At 32.7% G+C, this 22,293-nt stretch overlaps 3 protein-coding genes across 6 annotated transcripts; all 3 read right to left on the reverse strand.

The window, feature by feature from the left end:
- Window positions 1-1,413: 1,413 nt before the first annotated feature.
- Sas10 (UTP3 small subunit processome component Sas10) lies at window positions 1,414-11,019 on the reverse strand. The gene is made up of 13 exons (XM_080150297.1): window positions 10,835-11,019; window positions 10,339-10,512; window positions 9,498-9,645; window positions 8,716-8,833; window positions 8,298-8,358; window positions 7,184-7,342; window positions 6,716-6,787; window positions 6,197-6,250; window positions 5,760-5,858; window positions 4,660-4,794; window positions 3,969-4,094; window positions 2,487-2,777; window positions 1,414-1,582 (listed from the first exon to the last, which is right to left on the reverse strand). Exons 1-13 carry the CDS (start codon window positions 10,952-10,954, stop codon window positions 1,502-1,504), a joined length of 1,638 nt encoding a protein of 545 aa, XP_080006423.1. The 5' UTR covers window positions 10,955-11,019; the 3' UTR covers window positions 1,414-1,501.
- LOC145308835 (calcium load-activated calcium channel) lies at window positions 10,984-16,058 on the reverse strand. 4 transcript variants are annotated; one of them, XR_013876499.1, is made up of 7 exons: window positions 15,920-16,058; window positions 14,511-14,660; window positions 13,707-13,776; window positions 13,192-13,300; window positions 12,715-12,841; window positions 11,683-12,362; window positions 10,984-11,496 (listed from the first exon to the last, which is right to left on the reverse strand). XR_013876499.1 is itself a non-coding variant. In XM_080150298.1 (6 exons), exons 1-6 carry the CDS (start codon window positions 15,974-15,976, stop codon window positions 12,318-12,320), a joined length of 558 nt encoding a protein of 185 aa, XP_080006424.1. In that variant the 5' UTR covers window positions 15,977-16,058; the 3' UTR covers window positions 10,984-12,317. The 4 variants fall into 4 exon arrangements, 1 of the variants encoding a protein (XP_080006424.1); XR_013876498.1 differs by having other exon boundaries at window positions 11,657-12,362; XR_013876500.1 differs by having other exon boundaries at window positions 11,297-11,496; window positions 11,941-12,362.
- LOC145308866 (ATP synthase subunit d, mitochondrial-like) lies at window positions 15,985-20,694 on the reverse strand. The gene is made up of 6 exons (XM_080150299.1): window positions 20,550-20,694; window positions 20,153-20,311; window positions 18,016-18,071; window positions 17,627-17,716; window positions 17,098-17,170; window positions 15,985-16,368 (listed from the first exon to the last, which is right to left on the reverse strand). The coding sequence occupies exons 1-6, from the start codon at window positions 20,643-20,645 to the stop codon at window positions 16,309-16,311; spliced, it is 534 nt and encodes a 177-aa protein (XP_080006425.1). The 5' UTR covers window positions 20,646-20,694; the 3' UTR covers window positions 15,985-16,308.
- Between the last annotated feature and the right edge of the window lie 1,599 nt (window positions 20,695-22,293).

Here is a 22,293-nt window from a genome sequence, read left to right on the forward strand (position 1 = left end):
CTTATAAAACAACAAAAGCATATTTTTGAATGTTATTCACGTATTTGAGGAAAAAACATGCCTATTTTTTTCGTAAGCTGACCTATAACTCGTAAAAATTTTTTTTTTTTCATTTTTACCTGTACAGAGACCACCTGGAGGCCTATCCCAAAAATCTTAAAACTTGGGAAAAAAGAATGATTTTATCTTTTATAAACTATCCTCTCAGTCCAAAGATAAAGCCTATATACAGGTTTACGCAAATGTGTCAGAACTTCCCCCCCCCCCTTGTTCATTTGTCCTTTCTTCTGACTTTTGAGCTTCGCTTTTATGAATATTGTCATCCTTGTTTTCTTTGTCTATCGATCATAGAATAACTGAAGGAAGAGGATTTAAACACTGGATGTCGATGGAATCTATATAAATTAGCGGTTCCATTGGAATTCAGCCTTGTGGGCTGAGCTCCGTGGGTTGAATCCCGTGTGGGCTGAATTCCATGGGTTAAGTCCCGTTTGGGCTGAATTCTAATGGAAACTAAATTAGCAGCCAATAAAATTATGCCTCCTTAAAAAAATTTCGACGTAGACAGTTGGAATTCAATTGCAGAAAGGCTTTGCTACTAATATGCAATGATAGATTTGGTGATTTTTATAATTGCTAGGTTTCGTGATTTAAATATTAAAGTAAAAGAATAGAGGGGGTTTGACCAAAGTGTAACTAAATGTCCACAGGCCGAGATATTCTGTCCCGATTTTATATCGAGTCTTTGAAACCAGCTAATAGCGTCAGAAATATAAACAAAGTCCCTGCAAAAGAACAGAACGCAATATAATTGCAAACGAAAAGGGTCTCCAATACTTGGGCCAGGTAGTTGTCTGTAATATATTATACTAGCGGCTATGCCCCTAGAAGCCTCTAGGGGAACTTAAGTTTGGAGGGGGAAAAGTCGACAACATCCCATTTTAAATTTGAGTTTTAAAAGAGTAAAAAAAATTTTTTTGGGGGGAAAGGGGGTGAAGACACCCTCCCCAAAATTAGTTTAAACTTCCCATGACCTATAAGAAGCTTCACTGTAAAGGAGAACAATATCAGTTCAGCGGTTAGCGAGATCCTTCGGGACAGACAAAAAACGCTTACTACTTTATATAATAGGATACTTATACATCTACATATTAGGTATTCAAATCATCTGAATTAGTGTATGTACTCTATTACTTCGCTAAATGCATTTCAAAAATTGACACAATTTTTATTTAATTAAAATAAAACAGATCTAGTGCAGTTCAGGATAAAATGTTCCTGAAAACCACCATCTGTAAAAATCTGTGGAGTTTAAAGGCTATTCATAGAAAAGCTTCGCTTTTCAAAACTTTATACTAAAGCTAAGCAAAACGAGTACCTACTCCCTTTCCATTACAAAAAAATAAAATAACATTTTTATTGAATTAAATATTTATTAACAAATATAAGAGAATAAAAAAAATATCACAGCCGTAACTTACGGAAAAAGGCGAAAATTGTGTTAACTAATTTTGACACCTTTTCTAACTCTAACATTGATACCAGACATCTCTCCACCATAGCGTGATAATTCTTTCCGAACCTAAAATTTAACAAGGATAAATATTTTTTGGCATTTTTTATTGGACGATACAATAGTCTTCCATCTATATAATTTCATGTCCAATTTGGCTTCGAAACCGATTAATAACCACTGGATTAGAACCGTTTCGTATTATAGCCAGTTTTCTGCGAATTTTAAAATATAAAACTGGTTTTAATCTTATTATTTTATTTTAATATCTGCAGACTTTTCTTTTGTCCAAGTAAACTTATCAATTTAAATAATGTAAACTTTACAATGGCTGACACAAGGTATTATAAAGGGGGGAGGCGGATGTGCCACTTTTTGAAACCAAAACCAAAAGTCAACAAAGGAACTCATCTAAAAAAAGAGTTACAGGTCTGAGATTTTGCATGGCAGTTGCTTTAAAGGGGTACAATATGGAACTGTGAAGAAACGGCGGAACAACCGCCGAAAACCGTCGTTCCCCGCCGAATTTTTTTTGCCTTTTCTCGGCGGTTGCGCCGCCGTTTCTTTACAGTTCCATATTGTACCCCTATTAAGCAACTGCTATGCAAAATCTCAGACCTGTAACTCTTTTTTTAGTTGAGTTCCTTTGACTTTTAGTTTTGGTTCCAAAAAGTGGCACATCCGCCTCCCCCCTTTTATATTATGGAAAAGATACCTAAACAATGAACTTTTTTTCATTATGGCTTCGAACCCGAATAATACCCACTGGATCAGAACCGGTTCTCAGCCATAATGAAAAATAATGTATAGCATTGGTATGCAGACAAATTCCCACTAATATTGAAATCAAAAGATTAATGCCAGTTTTGTTAGCATCGAGGTTTTAATCGTATAATTTTTCATTTTAATATCCGAAGAGCGCTGTCTATACGATGCGATAAATAACTTGTTTTAAAGAAATGAAAAGACTTACCGCTCTAACAGCGCCCTTCCTTTTCTTAAGAGCATTGTCATATCTGACCCTGTTCTTAGTGCGCGGAGTTTTCAACTTTTTGTTGCGCGCCACTGTGAGACCTCTGTTCTTGGCCATCTCCAAGGTGATACTTCTCTTTCCTACATCTTGTCCTTCGTCTATATCAATATCAAGGTCATCATTGTTGTCCACCAGAGGGTTGGTGGTAGCTTCAGCATCATCCTGTTCATTGTCACTCTCCTCTTCTTCAGGCTGGTCCTCGGTCTTATCCTTTCTGCCGCGTTTAATTGCCTAGAAACAAATTAACCCATGAATTAAGTATCGGAGTGGTAAAATAAGGGGGGGGGGGGAAGGGTTAATGCAACCATCTCGTAATCAATGTATAAATGGCACTTAGAATTCGAATTTCGATCTGAAATTTTGCATGAGTAATCCTTGGTAGGTCTATTTTCCCTAAATCGAACAAAAAGTTGGAAAAATAACGGCTAACAGCTGGCGGCACAGCAGTTTAGCCATTTTTGGGCTATTTTCAATGCAAATCATCACGAAACCTATCTCCACATAATACTATTTTCTGTTCCAAAATGTTTTCAAACGGTTCTAGCCGGTACTTGCTGGTACTAGAAATCTGAAAATGTTGTTTTTGTATCATTTCACATGATTTAAAGCAAAGATATGTTTCAAAAAGTTGATTCCTACGTAATTTATGACAGATTTGCCCTAAAAATAGCCAAAAAACGGCTAAACGGCTGAGCCGTTAGCCGTTACTTTTTCAACTTTTTTGTTCGATTTAGGGAAAATAGACCTACCAAGGATTACTCATGCAGAATTTTAGATCGAAATTCGAATTCTAAGTGCCATTTATACATTGATTACGAGATGGTTGCATTAAACCCCCCCCCCCCCTTAGAGAATATACGTGGATATTGTGACGAAAAAATAGTCGTCAATTTAGGTTGCAAAAATAACCATCATTTATTGGTCTGTTCGTTTATCCAGTAGGAGAGAAGGGTAAACTGGTTGGATGGGGGGATCGTTATCTACAAGTATCACTTTAATAAAAACATGATAATATGGTGTAAGATCCATAAAAAAATTAATCCATTAGTAGTAAAGGGATTAACAGTCAAATTTGAAGATAAAACAGAACTTAGCAGCTTTTAGCCCCTTGCCTAGTTATTGTTAACACAGGATATACTTAAATTCTTAAACTTAAGTTCAAGGACGTCAAAATACGGTAAGTTGGGGGATTAGGATGCTAGTAACCTCCACAAAAAAAAAATACAATCCCACCAAATTTAACCCAAGCTCCCATGAGAATGGTATTACTATTTAACACCTTCCCCCCAACCACCCTCCAAGTAAATTTTATCAACAAAACTTATTTCTGCGCCTTTTCAACCACCCATTGCCTATTGAGATTTTTACTTCCTTTTATTCTTTTATTAATAATTACACAAAAGATAGAGACACGGTTCTAACCTCGTAGAAGTTCAAAGCCTTCCTTTCATCCCATGTAAAGTCATTATATTCTTCTGCTTCAGCTTTCCTCTTCTTTCCAGCAGCAGTGGCTTCTCCACCATCCTCTGTGGGTTCTGCAAACTTCACCTTAAAAATATATCCTATTATATAAAGTAGTGACGGATTGTTTGAATCTTAAGATCTCAATAACTAATGAACCGATTGGGTTCTCTAATTCAGGTAAGCTTAGCATAGGTCCTGTGATGGTTTATGACTATTTTATTGTCAGATTTGAGGCTAAAGATGGTTTTAAGATATTTCTATAGTATAGGTCCCTCTCTGTTCTTTAAATACAGAGCCTCAGAAGCCAAATAGTAAACCACTAGTCCTTATAATAAGGTAACAGTATCTCTATGTTTGTTTGGGTCTGTCTGTACCGAAGTAACTCCCAAACGGCAAAACCAATATAGTTCTGCTATACAGTGTAGATTATCAAAGGTTGTGGGAAGGTTTTTACCTAATTCTGGGGATGGTGCACGTGGTACCACCCACATCCCAAGAGAAATCGGCCCTCGAGAAATATTACACCCCCACAACTTTTTAAAAACTTTTTCTTATTAAAACTAAAATTGAAAGTGGGCGGGTTCGGGTGCATCCTAACTTAATGATATTGTCAACCTTAATTATTCTTTAAGGTGTAATGATAACGTACCTTTCTTTCCTTCTCCAATAATTTGAGTGTGCTCTGTTGTTTCTTCTTTAATTTCTTCTTGGCTCTTCTCTTTTCTTCTTTCACAATCTCCTGGATAGTCTCCCCTCCTTCTAATCTTTCCAACAGTCTATCAACCTGATAAAAAATTTAAATAGTGCATATAGGATATCAGCTTCTACCAATAACGAAATTAAATCGGGAAAAAATCACGAAACCTATATGTGTTTTTCAGCTGTCGTTGGGGGGCAACACATCGTAAAATTGACGACCTCTCCATTTGCCCCCCAAATATTATTTTAGATTTATTTAATGCTTGTTGGTTATACCTTATTCCTGATAGGATATAAACATAGACATATTGATAAGGAAAAAATATCTTCAATTTAGCTTGCTGTTATGAATCCTATTAATTGGTCATTTCGTTCATTAGGTCAGGTCGGGAAGGCAATAGAGTAAAGGGGGTTGTTTTAGCCAGCTACAAGCTTCAATTTATTAGAGTACATGATCTGATGTAAGATAATCCAAGTAAAAATAAATCGACTAGGTATAAAATTGAAATTAAAATAATATTTCGGTTCAAGTTTAAGTAGGGAAGTTATTATAAAATTCAAAGGGAGGAGTAGGTTGTGCTAAAAATCCGTCAATGTGTGAATGTAATAGAATGATAATATTCACTAAATATGTATATTTCTTATTGAAAAGAACTATAGACAAAAATTTTATTTTTTTAAGTTAACATAAATTTTTATCGTTCTACTACTGTTTGTAACTTAAAACTCACAACCTTTACGGATTTTAGCGCAACCTACTTCTCCCTTTTTCGAGATTTTAGTCCATCGGAGCGGTTTGTCTGTAATACTCTAAAGTACTTCAAATTTGTTTGGGAAAATGTGTTTATCTGAGCCGATATCAAAATATATACCTATTTAGTATAATGTATAAACTACTGGAAATAATTCTTATCACATTATGTTCAAAATTAGAGTTTATAGGTATAAAATGAACGTATATAAATTAATTTGACAAATCTGGAAGGAAAAAAAGCCCCCCCCCCCCCCTCGCCATAGTATAAATAAAATATTCTTTATTAATGTACGTACCTGAGGTTGAACTAAAGAATCCATATTTTCCAGTGAATCTATCAGATTTTTATATTCTACCAGTCTTCCTATTACTGGGTGTAACTGTAAATTTGTACCCTAAAATTTGAAATGCTTACATGAGAAGGGACACGTTAATTTATATATTTCAAAACAATGTTAGGCAAAATTTTTTATGATAAAAACGTAGACCTGCTATATATGGCCTAACAGGTCCTAGTATGGTTTATTTAACTTTAATAGTTTATTGAATCGTATTATAAACATCTTTCCGCGGTTATTAAAATAAAAAATGTTAAGGTTCGAATCGAAGTCTTACTAAAAACAAAATTGAACATTAATCTGAATTTAAAACAAGGTGGCTGAACTTATCCTCTCCCTACATTTGATTTGTGGTGAATATATTTAAAATAAAATTAAAATGTATTTTATATTACCTTCGCTTTGAACATGAGGTATGCAGTAATGTTGGTGCAATAGTTTGTTAAAATCTGAAATGGGTATAAAGTTTTATTATTATTTTCCTTAGGTAGGTATTATTTTAAGTTTTAGTTTTAAAAAGTAAAGAAATCAAATTATATTTTTGTATATTTAGTAGTCTTTGAAAAAAGTGTTATTTTTTAGGGAACTATCGGGGACAAGACAATGACCAATAGATTGATGTACATTCCCAATTATGATACACACAATTACCCCCTCTGTAGATTAAGTACAATCAGTGGTTGAACCGTTGAAATATTCATCTGAATAATCCAAACAATCAAAATTAAATATAAGTCTCCAAAGTAGTTGAAAAAAAAGCGGTATCATAAAACTTTGGGTACCAGTGTAAAAAATCGGCTTATGTCCCCTCCCAGGCTCCCACCCTGGTTATTTTTTCAGATAAACAAAAAGAGGTAAGAGAGCATCAATCAATTTTAGTTCGTCTACAATCTCTAAGATAATTTAAAAATAACCTGAAATTTAGTTCTAACATATTTTGTAACAGGTCCCTTCGGTAGCAAGCCTTGATCTTCAAACTGTATTATCTTAATAAGAAATATTTCAACATCAAAAATATAAAATATTATGTAGTACCTAACCGAGGGCATATCTTCGTTTTTTTTAGAATCGTCCTATGTTTTAGGTTTCTTTGTGTTCTGTTATATTTAAATTCATTATAATAATGTCCCTAGAATCCTTCAGGCTAGTCCTACTAATAAAGTAGAAGGTTGTTTTGTCTGAAGCTTAGGATCTCAAGAACTATACTAAACCGATTGGGTTCTCTACTTTAGGTAAGATTCTCATAGTAAGCTTCCTGTAATGGTTTTGGGCTATTTAATTTTCAGATTTACGTCATGGAATTTACGGATAATTTTCTATCTTAGAATAAAGGGCACCTAGATGCTACCGCTAGTGAAATAAAATGCTTTTAATATTCCAACCTTGGCTAGTTTAGCGGCCTCCTCAATCTTCTGCTTGAAATCCAGAACAACTCCATCAAATTCTGGTGACTGTTGCTTGAATAGTTTAGCCAGCTGTTTGTTGTTTAGCTTGCTAGTATCCGGTGCTATTGACTGCTCTACAACTACTTTTTTAGTTTCCTAAAACATATAATATTTATAACTATATATTTATTACCTACTAACCGCGAGGCAGCGCCAGTAAAAACAGCTGATCTTAATATAGACAGGTGGGGGGGGGGGGGGGGGGGTGTTAATGCAACCATCTCGTAATCTATGTATAAATGGCACTTAGAATTCGAATTTTGATCTGTAATTTTGCACGAGTAATCCTTGGTAGGTCTATTTTTCCTAAATCGAACAAAATGTTGAAAAAGTAACTGCTAATGGCTCAGCCGTTTATCCGTTTTTTGGCTATTTTTAGGGGAAATCTGTCATAAATTACGTAAAAATCAACTTTTTGAAACATATTTTTGCTTTAAATCATGTGAAATGATACAAAAACATTTTTTTTTTTTACATTTCTAGTACCAGCAACTACCGTCTAGAATCGTTTGAAAACGTTTTGGAGCAGCAAAGAGTATTATGTGGAGATAGGTTTCGTGATGGACTTGCATTAAAAATAGCCCAAAAATGGCTAAACGGCTGAGCTGCTAGCCGTTAGCCGTTACTTTTCCAACTTTTTTTCGATTTAGGGAAAATAGACCTACAAAGGATTTATACATTGATTACGAGATGGTTGCATTAACCCCCCCCCTTATTTCTTAACTTACATATAAATTTTAAAAGAAAATATTAAAAGCAGTCGCCAGTTCATTATTTGATTAAGTACAAGAGTTGTCTATTTCATGTGTTTGAATTGGAGGGGGTGTCGAAAACCCCTTCAAAAAATTATGCGTTTAGGTATTCAATAAGTACATATTTGTGATAAAAGAACAAGAAAAAACATAATATCTTCCCAAAATATGTAACATAACTAGAAATCAAAATCTTAAATTCCATAATCAAACCACAAAGAAATAATACCTACACAACTACACATTAAGTTAAGTGAGGCTTTATAGAACATGCTGTGCGTGGGCGGTAAAATAGTTACCTTCTTTTCTTCAGGTGCATCATCAATACCAAAGGCATCCATAAAGTCTTCTTCTTCCAGCCTTAACAATAAACGTTGCCAGTTCAAACAAAATTTTGCAAGATAACTTCGAAACCGATGAATTTCCGCTGGATTAGAACCGGTTTTTAACAAAACTGGAAAAAATCTTTTAATTCTTCATTTTACTATCCACGGAAAGCTATTAGCTACAAGGATCTTTAGGGATGAGAAAAATGGTCGAAAAATTGATATATATTCCTAATGATCATAAACAAAATTAACTCTTATGTATACTTACAAGTATTGGTTGAACAGTTTGAACACTATTACTCTTTTAAACAATCAATCACAATTCAATAAAAGTATCAAAAATTTTGATCAAACGATTGAGAAAATGTGTTTATAAAACTTTGGGTACCTGTCAATCTGTTTCTGTTGAAGGAACCTGCCCTCTTTCTCTTCTTCCTGATTGTCATCATAATCACTGAGTTCATCAGATTCCTCGTCCCTTCCTCTCTTCTTCTCAACAGTACCACCTATTAGTAATGTTTGCGTGAAATTGTTCAAGAAGCATTTCACACTTTAACTTTGCATATGAAAAGGTGCAAAAAAATAGTGTAAATAAAAGTGAAAAAATAAAGTATAGCATACCTACCCTAAAAATGTTTCTCCCAGCTGGCTAATATAACGATACCCCCATGCCCCCGTCTCATGATTTTACCCTATCCCCTCTCATGACCATGGAGGAACGTCTATAATAGCAAACTAAATTAATGACTATCCACATATTCCATATTCATCTAAATATCTTTCACACAAACTTACAAATCAATGCAAAACAACAAACATAGTTGGATAGTTTATTTTTGTAGCCCACAAATTGATGTATTTTCGACAATTTCTCTATCTGATTAAAAGATTTATTTGAATTTTGAGATATTTTAATAGATATACAATATTAGACGTGGATATTATGACAGGGAAAAATTGTCGTCAATTTAGGTTGCTAACATGGACATCATTTATTGGTCAGTTCGTTCATCCAGTAGGAGGAGAGGGGATAGGGTAAAGGGGGTGCATGAGAGGATCGTTATTTTAGACAGCTACAAGTTTCACTTTATCAGAGTACATGATATTCTGGTGTAAGATCCAAGTTATAATATATCCATTAATATTTGCTATGAGAAAAATGTTGCTTACCTCCATAGAAATGATTTTTAAATCGTCCCCAGGCCTCAATCTTTTCTTCAGATTCATCCTTCTCATCCTCGGCTAGATCGTCACTGTCAAGGAAATCTTCATCATTCAACTCTTTTAGAGCTTTCGCCTCCTCACTTGCTTTGGCCATCTTAAAATAATAACAATGTAAAGAAAAATATGTGACTTTTAGGGTTCCATTTTATTACTAACATTTTTAGGACTTGATTATGGAAATATTTCGCTTATAACATTGGTTGGTAGAAATCACAATTCCAAAAATCAGAGTAATGAGATACCTTATTAAATCACATAATTTTTTTTTTGGTTTTTAATGAACGCATGGATATTCTGGTAGTGATTATAGCAGGGGTATATATTCTACATGGGATCCCCGGCTCAGGGGGGGGGGGGGGGGGAAATAAAAAATAAGTGGTTGGAGGGAAAAAAAATGTAAAAATTAAGAAAACTGAAAATATTTTTTCCATTCTTCCCCCCCCCCCCCTCCTTGGTGAAAAAACTAAAAAAATGTGTGATAAGAGGGAAAAAATAAATAAAATATAGAGTTATTTAAATATTTTTCCATTTTCCCCCCTACTTGGTGAGAAAAAACAAGGGGGGGAAAAAAATAAAAAAATTTGTCGCCGGGGAAAAAAAAACTTGTGCAGAATATACACCCCTGGATTATAGAGCTGCTTCGCTTTTTAAATATGACAAGTTTAAATCGATAGAACAATTCAAACATGTCTCAAATTAACAATCAGACCTCGCAGTTACGTACAAACGGGCCCTAATTATAGAAAAGCTTCGCTTTTCAAAAACGAAATTCATTGCTAAAAATTACCAATGATTTTGAACTTCTATACTTTTTCTTCTTGACTTGAGAAACTTCTGCATCAGAATCACTGTCTGTGCCAGATAGAGCAAACATTTCCATGTCACTTTTATCTCGAACTTTACGATTCTTCTTCATCACGTCCAGGGCGTATGCTTCCTGTCCCATACCCCATCTGTCAACCTATAAATATACAGCGATCTAAAGGGATATTGTATATGCCTAATGATAAAACACAAAATTATCTCTTTAGTAAAGAACATAGTGGTTGCAGCAACCGACCAAAAACCTTTCTTAAAAATTAGCAAAATCTATAATCTAGCTTAAAATCACATACAATTTTGCGGAAAGTGTAGGTAATAAAAAGAATGACCAGTTATTTTTGCTTGTATATTTTCTTATCGCTATTTGGCTACAGCTGAATTAATTTATATAGTATATGTGTATGTGCAAAATTAATAGATGGGCTCAAACCCACCTAGCCAACAAAACAAAAAACTATTACCTCATCATACATATCTTCTAGACCAATCTGCTGAGGATTATTTTCATCATCGGAGACGGCATCTTTCAACTTATCCATGTCACCCGCCATCTTGTTACTTCCCTTCCGCCTTTTACCCATCTTTAATATGCAGTTTTTTAACTCTGAAACTAAACAAATTTATAGCATAATGAAACATGGCAAGTACGTCCAAGGGTGGGGGTGAAATGGTCCCCCCCCCCCTTAAAACTTATAAACCTATCAGTTTAAAACCTCAAATATTATAAAAATCTTTAGATTACCCCAACTCATTTAACTCCCAACAAAATTGAAAGCTTGACCGACCCTAAAACATGGCTTTTTTGAAGTTCAGTACTTTGGAAAATAAAAAACTTCAGGATATTTAAACTTCAAGATCTCAAACCAGCCTTTCCTTTGTCTGCAACAGAATGAAGCTTGAAAGAATCAATCATAGGTAACATATAAACAGTAATACTCTATTAATTTAATATATAAAATGAAAAGGGACACAATAATAAAATACATAACAAAACATAAATAATTTCTCCAGTAGTCCAGCTATGCTGCTAAGCTACATAATAACTAAGATACTAGTATTTCTTTTCCAGTATGGCTTCCAAACCGATTAATATCCGCTGGATTAGGGCCGGTTCTCAGCAATACTAAAAAACCATGTAAAGCATCGTATTAGAGACGATTTTCCATAAATATTGAAATAATAATCATAAAACTATTACCAGTTTTCGGCCCCTCGGGGCTAACAAAACTTGTTTTAATCTTATAATTTTCATTTTATTATCTGCAGAAAGCTGTCTATAATACGATGAGATAAATAACTAATCCTTTACGGATCAGAATCATCTTTCTTTCTAGTGGAATAAATCAGATTCATTACAGTAAAAGAAAATATTGTATTTTATGGTTAATGGATATTGGATAATGATATTGAACTAAGAAACGTAAATAAACAAAGGTAAAATATTTTTTTATAAATGTATCCGCGGACAACTTATTATTCACAAACCATGAAATAATCTATAATCCATAGTTTACATATGGGTTTAAATCCACCAAAAATAATAAATTTTTCGTATTTAAGATGGTACCTAGTTGGGTTTTGGCGATTTTCATAGGTGATAAAATATTCAATATTAACAAAAACATTAATCAAACAAATCACAAGAATTATTTCACAATTTTACACAGGTGAATAACATAATTATAAAAAAATGGACATTAAAAGTACAAAACAAGCAAATGCATTACAAAATTACAAAAGTTTAAGTTTTACAAATCAAATGTAGCAATAATCACTTTGTACAATTGATATGAGATTTTAACACTTAATATTTGAAACAAAATGTTACTACCTAGTTTTAATATTTTTTTTTAATATTGCTGTCTTACAGAAAAATTGAAAAAAAATTGTCTTTTACATTATTGTATTAAAGTTGATTGGTTGTTACTTTGATAATTTAGTTGGTTACCACTTGTATTTGTTTGGGTCAGGATTCCACATACCTCCGGCCTTAAATAATATTATTTTTCAACATGTATTTTATTTGAAATGAATATTCCATAGGGTGAGTATAACGATTTTTTGGGAGATGGCATTCGCAAACATTTTTTTCTGAGAGGGGAGGGTAATAAAATATTGGTTTCTACCCCACAAGAGTTAAATATTAGGGGGGAGGGATAAATAAATTTTTGCGCGCTTCACGCGACATTTTAACACCTTTTACAAAAAAAAATTCCTAATCAAAAAGAAACAACTTCGAATTTTTTAATGCTTTATTACAATGTTAACATTGAAAAAAAAATCTCCCAATAATGTTAACACTAATCTTTCGAGTACTCTGTGTAAAACTGAAATATTGTACCTGTTTGCTGGCAGCTCTGGAAGGAGCAAAGCCCAGGGCCTTCTGGATGTTTTGCCTGATGGACATGGTGCACAGGATGTACAGAAAGATGAAACTGCAGTCAGTGAAATCATTTCCAGGAAGATACCTGAAATAAACAATTATATTAAGGATTCAGCCTAATGATAGGATTCGCTTCCAAATCAATTTAAGCCTAGCCCAGTAACTGTACCATTACCTGTGACTAATCCCCTGCAGCCAGTAGATAGGTGTGAGTGAATACTAGCCTAGTAACTGTACCATTACCTGTGACTAATGCCCTGCAGCCAGTAGATAGGTGTGAATACTAGCCCAGTAACTGAACCATTACCTGTGACTAATGACCTGCAGCCAGTAGATAGGTGTGAATACTAGCCCAGTAACTGTACCATTACCTGTGACTAATGCCCTGCAGCCAGTAGATAGGTGTGAATACTAGCCCAGTAACTGTACCATTACCTGTGACTAATGCCCTGCAGCCAGTAGATAGGTGTGAATGGTAGTTTGGCCACCACACGTCCCTCAAATATTGAGTTGAACATAGACAACAAAGCAGTGAAAGCAAAACCTAAATATTTAATAAAGATTATATATTCCACTAGTAGCAAATAAAACCTTAGAGATTAGATTGGGGGTAATGATCTATATAATGTACAAATGACAGAAAAAAACTATAAACACACTCATCCATAGCATTGGTTATATTAAAATTGGAGGTTGTATCAGGGAGGGGTGATATTTAATTAACCTTCATGTTACATCCCTATTTTCATGCTAGGCACAGAAAATAAAAATAATTTGAAAAGAGCATGTTATCTTAATTTTCCATCGGGCAATTGATATTTCTACAAGAGCGGAACGGCGAACAGGATGAATTTAATTCATTGTTTTGCACATAAGATACATTCTACATATATGAATCATTAAGTCGCAGCTCGATATCTCTTAAGCGGTTTTGAAACTAGATATCTTACCAATTGCAAACATAGATTTCATCTTGACCAAAGTCATATCGCGGTTTGTGTTTTTCAACTTTTCTTCGTCCTAAATATTCAATTTTCAAATAAAAAAATATTAATCGACGAAAACAAAATATCTAGTAAAGAAAATTGCTATGACACATTGACAGTATGATCATTGCTTCTAAGCGTTGTCCCTACTTTTGCAAAAAAAATCACGTAAAGGTTCATTGTTTTTTTCGAATTAATTTAGTTAGGTATTGATAAAAAGAAATTAGAAACTAAGTAAAAAAGTCTTTTTACTTTAAGCAAAATTCTAAAATGTATATAGCAACAGGTTTAATTAATATATAAATAAAAAAAAATTTGGGCTGATATCATACCAAAATTTATCCTAATGTTTTAAAATTCTTATCAGTTTATGAACACGAAACGCTTTGTAAAGTAGCATTTTTTGACAAGAGAATCAAAAATTTTTTTCTCTCGAATTTTGTGTTGATTTTAACTAACATCCTGATACATTTTTGCTTTTAGGGAGTTTTTAAGTACAAGTAGGTATGTTTTTTTAAGTACATTACATACTGAATCGAATTATTGTTAATTGAATGATGCACCAGATTTTCATGAACTCTGATAAAGTGATGCTCGCAGCTGGCTAAAATAACGATACTCCAATCAACCCCCTTTGCCTTACCCCATCTTCTCCCTTTCCTATTAGATAAACAAACTGACTAAAAAATGGGGTCCATATTAGCAAGCTAAATTTTAAAAAAAATCTCCCTTGTCAATATAAATCTACGTATATTCTATTCTCTTTACCTGTTCTATCTTTCTTTTCTTGCTCCTATCCAGAACAACAGATTCTCCTATAGTTTCTTTTTTCTTCTCCAACTTTTTAGATTGTTTCTCTATCTCAAGCTTCAACTTTTGATATTTCTCTGTACGGTAGACCAAAAGCCATGTGACACCCTGTAAAACAAATATTCATCTTTACATTATGGCTTCTAAACTAAGGGGGGGGGGGGGAAGTTCTGACACATTTGCGTAAACCTGGTGTATAGACATTATCTTTGGACTGAAAGGATAGGTTATTAGGGATAAAATCATTCTTATATGATGAATTTCCCCCAGATTTAAGATTTTTTGGATAGGCCTCCAGGTTCCGGAGCTCCAGGCCTCCAGGTGGTCTCTGTACAGGTAAAAATTAAAAATAAGATTTTTTTTTGAAGAGTTAGAGGTTAACTTATAAAACAAAATATGCTTCTTTTTGATTGTTATTCACATATTTGAAGAAAAACATACATATTTTGTCTCATAAGCTGACATCTAACTCTTAAAAAAAAAAAAAAAATAATTTCATTTTTACCTGTAGAGAGACCACCTGGAGGCCTGGAGCTCCGGAACCTGGTGACTATCCAAAAAATCTTAAATCTGGGGGAAATTTACCATATAAGAATGATTTTATCCCTAATAGCCTATCCTCTCAGTCCAAAGATAAAGCCTATACACCAGGTTTACGCAAATGTGTCAGAACTCCCCCCCCCCCCCCTAATATCCGGTGAGTTAGAACAGGAGGTTCTCAGCAATACTGAAAAATCATGTACAGCATCGAGTTACAAACAATTTTCCACGAGTATTAAAAAAAAAAAATACAAGTCTTATTAGCCCGGAACTTAAGCCCCTCGAGGCTAACTTAACTAAACTAGTAAATATTTTTTGTCATTTTAATATCCAGGGAAAGCTGTCTATAATACGATGCGCCAAATTACATACAAAATACTAACATTTTTTCATATGGTAAGACAAAACATTGACATAAGAATAAATGTCCAAATAAAGCATATTACAGGACAACTAGACGTAAACTGTAAAACAATAAAATTTTGATACAGTTAGTTTCCAAGAAAAATTATACCAAAGTATATACCTAGAACAAATAATTTAACATAATTCTAAATCTTAAATACTAAATCTTAAGTAGCTGCGATATTAAAACCACAATGGAAACTTAGTTTTAAATAGTTATAACAGGTCATGAGTTTGATTTGACTGCCTGTGTGTCCGTCATGAAAGATCTTGCTAACCACAGACCTACATGGCTCTCACTCAAATAAAAGATTCTAGTTATAGGTAGGGGTACCTTCAAAAAGAGAAATATCCCACAGAAAAAATGTTTTTTTTACTTTTCCTATAGACGCAGCAACTAGATTTTATTAATATCAACCTACCTCTCCAAGAAGAGCTGTACATATGGAGATAAACAGGATCAAAATTGTATCACTCATTTTTAAGCTCTAGAATTAAATATCATAAATGATTTATTAAAACAAAAATTATTATTCGGATCTTTTATTAAAAAGGTATTTCTTTAAATCCGCTTCAACTGATACATAATATGAACAAAAAAAGTATAGGTATTATTTTTGTTTTGAACTTGAAATGCTGCAAATTAAGTATCGACCATATTAAAATATCAGATTAAAGACACACAATAATGTCTAGAACGACTAACAATGACTACTACAGTTAGTTTCACTTATTTAGAAGATTTTTTTCAGGAAATTGTTTTAATTAGGGTGTAATAAATTGGGTTTAGATGGGATGGTGCAATGTTTGTTTAATGTCCCCAGTCTTCGGGCTTGGAGTTCTTCACTCTTTCAGCATAAGCCTCCCAGGTCTGAAAAAAAATAAAATCATTATAACAAATTAAATACCTACCTCACATCGAAGTATAATACCGAAACACTTCTATTACGACATTTAAAATTATGTTTATCATTTTTTTATGTCTCAATGCACTTGTTAGTTTACTAGTTGCCTAACCCCTAACCTCCAGGGATGATCAGCAGAGTTCAAGGAAATAGCTTAAAACCAGCATTTATTAATCTTTCCTGAAAAGTACAAACCTATCGGAAAAAAATTTCCAGCAAAAAAATCTTATTACTTTATGTCCAGAAATAAAATAGCCTAAATCCATCCTGGAAAAATATTTGAAAATTCCTTGAAAATGAGAACTAAATCAGTTCACCGGTTAGTGAAATCCTTTGTTATAGAGAAAAAAATCTTATTACTTTATGTCATGTATGATTGTGACTTAATAATTTGGGAATATAAGATCGTTTACTAAAAGTATCTGACAGGAAGTGGAGCTTACGAGAAAAAAAATTTCTTCCTATCCTACTTATGGTTGTATCTCATCCCTGATGTAAGAATACATTGTATATAATGTAATACAGGGATTAAAAGAAATAAGACAATGGTAGATAAATTGATGTACATTCTCAAAAATGTTGAGCCAAAAAAAAAACTTTGGGGAAGAGTGTAACAATCAGTCCATTGTCTCCTTCCTCCCTGTATAAGAACGCTATCAAGTCGGTATAAAAAAATAACATTTTGTTAAAATTACCTCATCGTGGGGGAAGGCAGTTCCAGCAGCGGGATCAATGACGAAGGGAAGTCCAGCATCCAGACCCTCCTCCCTGGGTATTTAAATAATAGTAATTTTATTATTTTAATATTCGTGGAAAATAGTAATACGATGCCATTCATTATTTTTCAGTATGGCTGAGATCCTGTTCCAATTCACTACATATTAATCGGTTTCGAAGCTAGGTATACTGAAAAACAAGATTATCAAACGTAGATACCTAGTTTTTTTTTTGTCTTCAAGATTTTGAAGATGCTTTCCCACAAATCGTGGCAGTACACATTAAAGCCCCGATAAGTGTTTTTCCGATGATTTATATAAAACTAGGCAATTTTATTTTAAGGGCTTTAAAATAATGACAAGGGATTTTTTTTAAAATAGCCATCATTAGTTTTTTGGTAGGCAATAATTTTAGTAGATATATTTTCATATTTCCCAATATTACTCATATTCTGATGATTGTAAGTATTTCGTATTATTAAAAAGCAGTGAAAAAAAAAGTACTTACATGTTCATTTCCTCAACAGGCTTCATGGCCTGCCACTTGGCAAGTTCTGCGGTATATTCAGCAATACGGGTGTTGGAATCAGCAACATACCTTTACAATACAAATAATTATCAAGCGGCATCATTCAGTTACCCCAACATTTTGAGTAAATTGTGCTACCGTAACGGTGACTGCAAGCAAGCCAAAACGTTTGTTCTTTTTCTTATATCTAATGACCGGCAATGATAATGTGTGACTGTTTAATTTGTATAATATAAGAAATTAATAACGTACTTTCTGTTATGTAAATACTTTTATTTTTACCAAATACAACAATATCTTTTTTATAAATAATATAATACTAGGTATTTATTTCTTTAACTGAATATTTATGTTACCGAAATTCTTACTTGTTGTAAACTTGCTTCTGTTCACCGGCCTGGGCGTCAATTTCAGCAAGACGGCCCTAAACACATTTTTACATCATGTCAAACGTTATTTCCTTATAGACGCCAGATATATAGAAAGAAAAAAATGTCGGCCCGTTTGTTACAAATATTTTGCGTACTTAGAAGATATTTTGCTGGAGCCGGAGCCGTTATTTTCAGAGCGGCTCCAAATCCAAGGGTAGCTTAAAAAAACTGGAAAAAAGTTTTTCTTTTATACCTCGATTAAACTTAATATTACATTTTATAATTTGGAAACCCTTTAAGTGTTTCAAGTCCATTTTTCTCAAAAATTGAACTATTAAAGCCTTCAAAAGTCAAAATAGACTTTAAAAATGTATAAGTATTTCTTGGTTTTAGGTAGGAGCGCGCCGGAGTCGTTAATTTTTTTAGGCGGCTCAGCGGAGCCGCAACAAAATCAAACGGCTCCGTATCCCTGCTTTTTGAGGGCAAGTTCACACATCTGTTTTGTTAGGCAATTTAAAATCTAACACAGTAGGTACCTAGTTTTCAAACTAACTGTAAGAAGTAAAATAGGCAGCTTTACGCAGATTTAAAATTAAATATTTATAGATTAAAACCAGTTTTGTTAGACCTGATGGCTGAAGGCCCGAGCTAAAAACTGGAATTATTTTTATAGTTTATACATTAACATTGGCAGAAAGTGTTTGCAGTACGATGCTATACACATGATTTTTCAGGCTATACTCAAAAAACGCCTATCTCAGAAAACGCCTATCTCAAAAAACGCCCATCTCAGAAAACGCCTATCTCAAAAAACGCCTATCTCAGAAAACGCCTATCTCAAAAAACGCCTTTTTCATAATATGCCTACTACATTTTTTAAAATTGTCTTGTAGTGAAACATGTCAGTCTAAGGTATTGTGAATATTGTACAATATGTACATTATAAATCTTCTTATTAAAATATCTATCCCTGAAGTATAATATCACTCTTGTACATTCCTTAGGCACTTTTTATTTTTTTAAGCATTTTGAGCAACAACATACTAAAGGTTTGCTGTTTGAAAATTGATCACAATTGAATAACAAAAACTTTTACATAGTTAATTCATGTTTTAAGTTTCTTTACTTCATATATCTACTGCAAACAACCCAGTTTACTTTTCAGTTATTACAATAAGATGAACAACTATTTGCTTTATAAAACATAATTCTTATTTATTATGTTATCATTTGACCTAATATCTTGAATTAACAGTATATCAGGTTGAAATGTTGTAAATATGACTAAGCCTAGTAAATTTGTTAAGAGACATTCATAAAGATGTTGTGTAATTTTGTTCTAGTTTTCATTATGCTTTATTAACATACACAAAAAATATATTGAGTATGATATACTTTAAAATTATCAGAATTATATAGCTGTTCCTCAAAATAAAAAATTTGTTTAGAATAATTATTATAAATTATAAATTAATTATAATTATATAGCTGTTCCTCAAAATAAAAAAATAGTTTAGAATAATTATCATAAATTATAAAGCAATTCAACATTTTGTTAAATCTTACTTTCCATAGATGATGAATTTTGGGGGAAAAATAGGGTAAGGTTATTTTAATGTCTTTTCCCTATATTCCTTCTTATTTTTATTATATTCAAAAATGATGTACTTTTGAATAAGCTTCAATAATTAAACCCTTTCCTCTAATGAGTTCTCCCTCCAATAATTTTCTCCAGTCCCCCATTTTCCATTTATTTAAACCTTCTCTATTATCTTAAAATAGCAGCTACTCTTAAGTTTACCATTTTATCCATCTTTATACATAGTTTATTGACTGGTTGATTTGATAACTGTTAATTTGTGTTTTAAATAATACATCATGAATGACAAGTATTTTATTATTCTATTGAATACTAGTTATAAATTAGGCTTTATTTTTTAAAAATGTAGTAGGCATTTTATGAAAAAGGCGTTTTTTGAGATAGGCGTTTTCTGAGATGGGCGTTTTCTGAGATGGGCGTTTTTTGAGATAGGCGTTTTCTGAGATAGGCGTTTTCTGAGATAGGCGTTTTTTGAGATGACCCATTTTTCAGTATTCCTGAGAACTGGTTATTATATAGGAAATCAATAGACACCTGATCGGAGGGATATGGGATCTGGAGACCAGCATATGACTTCTCAAAGGTGTCGACCATGCCGGAAACAGCGACGCGTGACTTGTACACAGTAAAGTCAATCTTGGGAAGTTCACCAGGCAGAGTGTTGACTGCACGCAGGTGCTTGTCCACCTTAGCCTAAGATAAATCTTATATCATTTGTTTCCATAGAGCAGCACTAAACACAAAAATTACTATAAAGTAACAATGCTCAGATAAAGTTTTAAGCAAATATAAAGATTATAGTCTACAAGTTTTTGAGTATGTATGTGAACCTTCTATAAACATAAGTATTAATTTATAAGTGCATAAGATTACTCAAATGCAAATCTATGCTAAAATAGCTGCGCTACTCGTAATTAATATCAAGACTAACCTTCAAGGCATTAAAGGAGTTCTTCTGGGCAGCGCCAATCTTGGTTCCAACGACGGACCAATCCAAGGCGGTAGTGGCGACCCTCTTTGCTGCCATTTTGAATGCTGAAAAAAATCATTCAAATTGTAACATCAAAGACCATGTTATCTCCAAAATGACCCCTCCACCCTTACAAAAGTTGACATAATATATTAATTCCTAATACATAAAAATGGGGGGCGGGGGTAGGGGATTTAAGCAGCAAATCTGTATTTATGATGCGCGCAAGGATCTATTATGTATGAAAGGGGCAAAGCCAAATATATTAAAAGAAATTAATGGATAATAAATTAGCACAAATTTACTTTTATTGTAAATACCTATGCATCAAATATTCAACATAAAAATAATACTATTATATAGGAGAACTATCTACAGTATTGAAATCATACTATTTTGTTTAATACTTAAATATATTATTAATTTTATAATATAAGTTTTTACAAAAACACTTTAAAGATTATTTTTGCCAACACAAATAGAAGGAACATTTTGTCAAGCACTTTAGTTTCATAAAATGGAGATGTATGGGAGACGTGTGTGTGTGTGTGTCTGGCTGGGACAGCAGACATAAAGTGTCATGGCGAATGCTTGCCAATTTTGGTGCGCGGCATCTGCACAGATGTTCGAATGTCGTCTTACACAATTAATGATAAGGAAAATAAGAAAATAATCTTAACTTTTATTAAAGGATGTAAAATATACGTGGATGATATAAAAGGAGAAAAATTTTGATCAGTTTAGGTTGTAATATCTCCCGCATTTATTGGTCAGGCCGTTTATCCATTAGGAGAAAAGAGGATATTGTAAAGGGGGATGGGGGAGATCGTTATTTTAGCCCACTACAGAATTCATTTTGTTATAGAACATGAAAATCTGGTGTGTAAGATCCAAGTAATAGTACATCCATTTTTTAATAAGAATTACTGTTTTCTTTGATTTATGAGAATTATTAAAAGTTCCTTTTGAAAGAGAAGATATTAAAATTTTATCAATAAAAATTCTGTGTTTTTTTTCTCAGAATATAATGGGAATTTTTCAATTAAAAAGTTAAATAAGAATAAAACAAAAAGTGGTCATGATTTTCAATTTAACTAGCTAAATTATCTAATTAAAAATTGTTTACTTATACAACATTAATTGAGAAAAAAGAAGTATAAAACTCACCCAAAATATTTCTTTCCTTATTTGTGAAATTATAAATTTAGTACAGTTGGAATAACTTTAGAGAGACGATAACAATTAAAATTCTATTTATTCACTTTCTTTTCATTGATTTTTATTTCTTTTTTCTGGCTGCAAATTGTCCAAAAAATTTAAAATGCAACAGCTGGTTAATTCTAATTTTATTATTAAAAAGGATGATAACATTCATAAAAGCTAAGCTTTAAAATTAAACGAACATTAACACTTGTACATAGTGATTTATTTAGACACAGACATACATTTTTGGAAAGAAATAATTTAAAATGCAATTATTGGCACGAAAATTTTTTCCCCCACAAAATAACTTTTTGTTATAAGAAAAGTGTTTGATGTTTCCAAATGTTTTTATTGAAGTAACAACCAAATATACCATGTAATAAATTGGTAAAAACTGATTTTATAAAAATTTCAAATACATATTTTTGTATTGATTAATTTATTTTCTCAGAAAAAAATTTTAAATGTAAAAAAATTAGCATTCTTTCCGTAACAGCGTAAA

Source organism: Acartia tonsa, chromosome 2 (genome assembly GCF_053477335.1).
Source record: "Acartia tonsa isolate MP-2025a chromosome 2, ASM5347733v1, whole genome shotgun sequence".
Lineage (NCBI taxonomy): Eukaryota > Metazoa > Arthropoda > Copepoda > Calanoida > Acartiidae > Acartia > Acartia tonsa.